At 40.0% G+C, this 7,195-nt stretch overlaps 1 protein-coding gene across 1 annotated transcript; it reads right to left on the bottom strand.

Moving 5' to 3' along the window:
* Positions 1–1,897: 1,897 nt before the first annotated feature.
* LOC143279210 (10 kDa heat shock protein, mitochondrial-like) lies at positions 1,898–7,026 on the bottom strand. Its single transcript, XM_076583332.1, has 4 exons — positions 6,943–7,026; positions 4,235–4,396; positions 3,111–3,200; positions 1,898–2,297 (listed from the first exon to the last, which is right to left on the bottom strand). The coding sequence occupies exons 1-4, from the start codon at positions 7,012–7,014 to the stop codon at positions 2,232–2,234; spliced, it is 390 nt and encodes a 129-aa protein (XP_076439447.1). The 5' UTR covers positions 7,015–7,026; the 3' UTR covers positions 1,898–2,231.
* Positions 7,027–7,195: the final 169 nt, after the last annotated feature.

The following is a 7,195-nucleotide window of genomic DNA, read 5'->3' on the forward strand; positions in this document are numbered from 1 at the left end:
GGAGAGTAGTTTGCACAGGACAGGAATGTCAGACCCCTGCCGGAGTCAGCACTAGTTGGGTCACGGTAAGTATGTTATTTAAACGTAATTTTAGATAGAAAATTTCCTTTGCCAGTCATAAATATCAGTAACATAAATTCTGATGAGAATGAATTATCTACGTTCCAACTATGATCTATTATGATAGAGGCTTTTCAAAGTGCATGTACTATTTAAAAATATTGCCGATGTCCTTTACATATTTCAATTTAAGAATAATATGGTATGGGCATGGAGGTACGACTTCCGTAGCACCATTTCCATAAACTGTCATCTCTGAATTCATCAGTATTTTGTGGCATTGTTAATTTTTTTCAGTTACTGTATTTGACTTTGCCTTTTGTGTCGAAAGTGAGAGAGAGGCAGTTTTCATGTAGCATGGATATGACCTACTACTATACTAATACTACTACAACTACTTGCAGCTCTAAGGGACAGACAGCATAAAAGTTTTAAAGCTGCTGTGGTTGAGGAAGGGAAGAGTGGTTTTGACCAGCCATTGTTGTGTGAAGTAGAACAAGGGCCATTTTAAAGGACTGGGTTCTGATGATCCCAACACCTTAGGCCCCAAGGTGCTACTGGTGACATATACAATTGACAAGAACAGAAAAAAAGATAATCCAAAGACCACCAAACTGGTGGTACCCTTGAAGTGAACATGATACTATCTCTTGGTCCCATGGCCTCTTTTCTAGAAGTAGTTCATGCAAAACAAAACATGCCTTCATCTGAAAAGCACTTGTAAGTTCAGTCATTGTAATGAGGTCTTACACCCGTCGGCTCGTCGGCTACCCTCACCTAGTTTAGCCAGCCTGTCAAAGTTTTCCGAGGGTTAGGCGCTGCCGCATGCTAGCAGCTTCTAGGACCCATAGGTGAGAGCTGGGTGCCGGTGGGGACTCCATAAGAACGTTTGGAATAGGAGAGGTATCACCCTGAAGACGAAGCTCAAAGTATACAAGGCCATAGTTCTCACCACACTGCTCTATGGATGTGAATCATGGACGGTCTACAAACGCCACGCCAAAAAGCTGAACCCCTTCCACACCACCAGCCTCAGAAAACTTCTCGGCATAAAGTGGCAAGAGAAGATCCCTGACACAGGTGCTCACTCGTGCAAACTTGCCCAGCATCTACACCACCTTGATGCAGGCCATATAATTCGCATGCCAGACCACCGGCTCCCCAAGAAACTGCTGTACAGCGAACTCCAACATGGCAAGCGCTCCCATGGAGGCCAAAAGAAGCGCTTCAAAGACACTCTGAAAGTTTCTCTGAAGGCCTTCAACATCAGCCACGACACGTGGGAGCTGAATGCAATGGACAGACCAAAGTGGCGTTCAGCTGTCCACAAAGGCGCCAGATCCTGTGAGGCCAACAGAATCGCTGCAGCAGAGCAACACAGACAAGCCAGGAAAAGCAGTGCCAGCAAGTCCCCGACAGCCGCCACCATCCCCTGTCCACATTGCGTCAGAACCTTCCGGGCACAGATTGGCCTGACCAGTCATCTGCGCACCCACAGAGCCCAACCCACCCACCCCCAGGATGACTAGATAGTCCTCATCGATCCGGATGGACAAACCACCATATATGTATTACAATGTTATTCAGCAGAATGTTACAATACACAAGCCATGTGCATCCCGAGGTCACATAATTTGTCCAGTGCTTGGCAGAAGGCACTTTAACACAGATGGACACTTTCTAATACAGAACCAAACAAAAAAGTGAAACAAGCAACCACACACAGTCTAACACACACACACACTCATACTTAACCCTTACCAAATCAAAACTGTTGATCCACTTTAAAAGCGTTTTCTTCTCACAAATCAACACAACTGAGTTCACAATCACCACAAACTGGTAAAATTTTTGTTTTATTCTCGATCAACATGTATTTTCACATTGATGCATATTGCTCCTTTTGCTGTATGTGCATTTATTTGTGTATTTTGATCTGATGAACATGCAGTCTGGAAAAAAAAATGGAAAGAAATCTGGAATGGTATCCAATCCACAGTAACACAGTGTTTGCAACAAAATATATCCCAAACATCAGAACATGTTCAACAACCAAAATTCAACAGACCGGTTTCACAAACCTACACAAAACTTTTCCATGTAGGGTTGAACTTTGTCCACAAACTTCACTCTCCACTTTATTTAAAAGTGAACTGTATTTTGCGCAGCTGTTATTGGGATTGGGATTGGGATTCAAACTTTCCAAGCAGGTCAGTGTCTCGGAACAAGAAGTATTCCTGAAACAAAATAAAACACTTGTTAGCAATCTGTCAAGAAATCTTGATCACATTTCACAAACAGCATAACCATTCTACATCAGTGGAAATATTAATTTACCTGTTATCTGTCAATGAAATTTTTTAGATAGTGTGTTAATCACTAAATCAGCAAATGCATGTGTACTTGGGTATGCATATGAAATTCTCAAAATGAGGTCATAAACCTTCAATTTTCAGTGGAAAGAAGGGAACAAGTTATTTTCATAACATTTAGTTCATTGTGAGCAAAATGACTGGTTTAACCAGAAAACCAAAAATGAGTATGCATGCTCCAACAGCCTTCATATCTGCTACCATCCTTCTAGTTAAATGTATTGTTTGGCCGGCTATGGCAAATCCTGATGCTTTGCATCACGTATCTATTGTTCCTTACCACAGCCCACCATGTATGCCATATCAAAGCAAAAAATATCAAAACATCCTTGAATCAAATGGAAGACCAAGATACAGAAAGGAGTTCTTTTGATTAAACAAATAAGAATTCTAAACGTCACATCAATTTGGATTTCATATGTATGTGGGTGCAGCTCTGCTTGTGCCTTTAACCACCCCTTTGTGTGTTTACACATGAAGACAATAAGATGCACATGTTAAAGATCCTGTATACAGTATACCCATGCAGCATTCAGTGAGTTCTGGAAACATGAATATAGCCTGCATGCATACCCCTGAAAAAAAGGGTAGAAATGGCAATGCATGTTAAAACCCTCTGACAGCTACAAGAAAACAAGTTGCAGTCCATGAATGCAGAACAAGAAGTTGAAAACAAACCTTTTCCTCAAAAACAAGTTTTGTCCCTCCATACTCAGGGAGAAGCACTTTGTCGCCCACTTGAACACTGACTGGCATCACTTCGCCATTCTGCAAAACATAAAACAATCTTTTTTTACCTGACCTTGTGATTACTGGAACTTGTTATTTAAGTTATAGAATACTCATTAGTAATATGAAACACAACCCTAAGACTGCAGCTGTATAGTAGTATTAATATCATTAACATGTTACATCAACATTTAATACAGTGTCAGCACAGGTTTGAGGAAAAATCTGCAAAAATGGTACTAAGTGTGACAAGCAGTAGTACAAGCACAATCACTGAAAGACTTTTGTGCAATAATTCATACAGATTTTATCTGGGAAATCTATGCAACAAACTTTAAAAAGCATGTCTAAAATTGTTCGAGAAAATCACTTGTGAGAAGAACTCTCAGTATATATATGATATTATATAGAATTAAAAAAATCTTAGTTCTGATAGACCTATCAATAGGAAAACAAAATCGAAACACTGCACATGTTACAAATATTCACTGAACACACACACACAAAATGTAAAGTAATGCATCTTTTATCTGATTTTCAACAACAAAAAATTCTGAAAAAATGATTTTTTTTTTTTTTTTTTTTTTTTTTATCCTTGTTTTTTCCATGCACATATCTGCCCTCTCACTGAATGGTTCATGACTGCTTTGTAAAATGCCTTAAAGGTCTGGTCTGTTTTGCAGTCTTAAAATGATTACATTTATCTGAATCTACCTTTTTTTCACTTCAGCTCTAAAGTTCCTAATGCCTTAAAGGTCTGGTCTGTTTTGCAGTCTTAAAATGATTACATTTATCTGAATCTACCTTTTTTTCACTTCAGCTCTAATGTTCCTTCCATCTGAATGCAATTTTATGCTCACACACACACACACACACACACACACACACACAGAGATCAAAATACAAGGGGAAAAAAACAAGAAAGATAAGCAAACTCTAATGATATAAACTCGACATGCATAAGCAGCGCATAATTTATTTCAGGAAAATCTGCAGTACACAGGGAACATGACAATGAGCCACACATGATTAATACTGTTCTTGATTCAGTAAGTTCTGACAGAAGAAATTACCTCATTCTGGGAACCTTTTCCCACAGCCACAACCACTCCTTCTTGCACTTTGCCCTGTGCTTTTTCTGGAATCATGATGCCACCTTTTGTCTTCACTTGAGGCAAATTGCGTTCCACAAGGATGCGGTCAAACAGTGGGAGAAAGTTTCGGAGTGCTCGTGCCTGTAAAACATATTTGATTATTAGCTGCATTTCTAAGTAAGAAGTTCTGACCAATCCTTTAACTTTCAAGACTTTTTTTTTTTTAATTTAATACATAAAGATCCACTGAAATTCTCCCTCATTTTGATGCAATTATTCTGTAAAATCAATGTATTCAAATTTTGCTTTGGTTCATCATACCCTTTTGACACCATAAAATGACAATGTCCATAGATCCTGCAATTTACACTTAAAATGAAATGGTTTATTATCATGTGCCACAGTGTGGTGGTTTGCATGACGAAAGGTCTGAACATTCTCTCAGATGCCCCCATCACCCCTCCCTACAAACACACACACACACACACTGCTCATCGTAAGCCCCACTGCCCACAATACACATCCAAGTGCAGGCCTGTCTGCTGCAGTCCATGTCAGACATCCACAGAGCTTCTCAGTGTTAGAACACCAAGAGGCCACACATCAGGAGACTGCACTGCTAAATCACTTGGCATTCCACTGTGCCTGTACATTCGCAAATTACCCCTACAAATTCTCCAACTGATGAGATCTATTGCTTACTCACTGAGCCAGGCTGAATGTCCCCCAGAGTGGTGACTGTTACTAAGTATGCCCAAGGATATTTCCCCTAAATCTGCTGAAGGCTTTTAATATGATTCTTTTCTAATCACAAACATGGAAGTGGAGGGGAAATCGAACATGAGGTCAATCAATGAGAGTAGAGCATGAAAGACAACAAATTGTGACTTTTTCACTATACTTGATGATGGGATGTCTAGTACGATGATGTTACTGCTATAGATTTTGGTTTGAGAATATGTGACAAAACTACTGAACACTACCTTTCTTTTTCCCTGCATCAACAAGACCCAAGATATAGGTACCTGAAGTGTTGTAAGCAAATTTAAGCAATATTCCCAAAGATTCCATTATACATGTGGATGACCGTCAAATGTGTTCTCCAAATCTCTTTCTCTGCCAGTGTGCCCACTGCACAGTCAACTTTGGGTAGGAGCCAGTCCGGCCTCATGAGCACACACACACACACACACACACAAATCCATCTCAGACGGACCACCATGAAACAATTCAACTGCATGACGTTTTCACAATAATTATGGTTGCAGATGTTAAGTGTGTCGTTGTATCACTTATCTAGCCACCAGTGACAAATGCTTCCACTGGCACCACTTTCTTGTCCTGGGCTGTGGCGGTTCATCTGACACGATTTTTTGCGCCTGGTCTTGCCCTGTGTATCAGCCTGCCGAATAGATCTAGAACCATGCAGCCTCACGCAACTTTTTCTTTTGTGGAATTACCACGACTCATAAATAAATAAATAAGGTAATCCTGCAGTTTAGAATACTAAACTCAGGGGGCCGTTCAAATGAAAAAATAGAGGTTGTTTTAGACTGACCTTATATATATATGTATACAATATCTATATATATATAGCGAGAGAGAGAGAGTTGATATAACAAGTTTAGATCTACAATTTTCCGCTCTGTGAAGTTGGCGCAGTTCCAAACATAAAGGCTGATTTTTCTCATACTGAATGTTCAGTTGGCCTGCGCGGTGACATTGAGACATCTCAACTTTATTCACTGTAGGACGTAGACGCTGGGGGGGAAAAAAAACACAAAAAACTACTATACCTGCAACATTGTCACAAAAGCACCGCAACGTGCCGATACTCAAACTCCACAAGTTTTGATGACGTCACCCGACGCAACGTATATGATCGTCATTTTACTCTCAGTGTAAACTAAACGTCACATGTAACAGAGCCAAGTAGTGTCGTTTTAAAAAGAAAAAAGAACGACCTTTGCCTTGTATATTTCGTCATGTGGTCCCAGTTAGGCACAGTCGGCAACATGCTGCTGTTGAAGTTTATGTTTTCCAGCCCATAAATAAAATATTTAACAAATCGTCTCTTTACTTTGGGCAAATAGAAATTTAGGAGGGGGGGGGGGGGGGCATGATGATTTGTTCACCTACGTGTCTGATACTGAAGATTAAAACTAAAGAATTCTCAAGCTGGAAATCCTATGCTCTAACCATTTTATAAGACACACCAGCGGTCAACTGGAAACTCTGCGCCGAGGAATCCTGACACCACTGCTGAATCATGTCAACGGAGGTTGGTGGGGCCTTTTCTGATTCAACACTCAGTACTACAAGGCTCCCTATGACTGAAATCTTCTGATGCCAAATATTTGCGCAACACATTCCCCTAGATTGGAAACTGGTTTTTAAATGATGAAAAAATAAGTTTCTGAAATGACCCAAAATGAATAGTCACGTGCTGAGAAAAAACACAATACCAATACCAATACACACAAACACACACACACACACACACAAACACACATTTTCTGGAATGACCTCAAATGAGACACCGGTATGTGCCCAGATAAAATGGCAATAACAAAACAATCAAAAACTGCACATAGCGAAAAACTTGGAAATAACATGTTTGCAATAATCTATCTAGTATTTGGCAAATAACCCTGAATCAGACAGTACTCTTGTTCGAAGATTCTTACCATTCTTATGTTATATTCTCGACCTCCCACTTCTGTAGTTGCAGCAGCCGACACCAAAGCGTCCACGTGCATCGAACCCGCATGCGCGATGACCTTCACACAGGGATAGGTTATTATTCATGGTAGAGGGGACAAAACTTTTTGTTGTTTCATTTTCATTTATACTATTACAGTTTTCTTATTAACAAAGCATACCTGGATTGGCAACATTAGTATATAAAGAGAATACCTTCGCCGCTTTCAAAATGAGAAA

This window comes from Babylonia areolata, chromosome 2, assembly GCF_041734735.1.
Source record: "Babylonia areolata isolate BAREFJ2019XMU chromosome 2, ASM4173473v1, whole genome shotgun sequence".
NCBI classification, from domain to species: domain Eukaryota; kingdom Metazoa; phylum Mollusca; class Gastropoda; order Neogastropoda; family Buccinidae; genus Babylonia; species Babylonia areolata.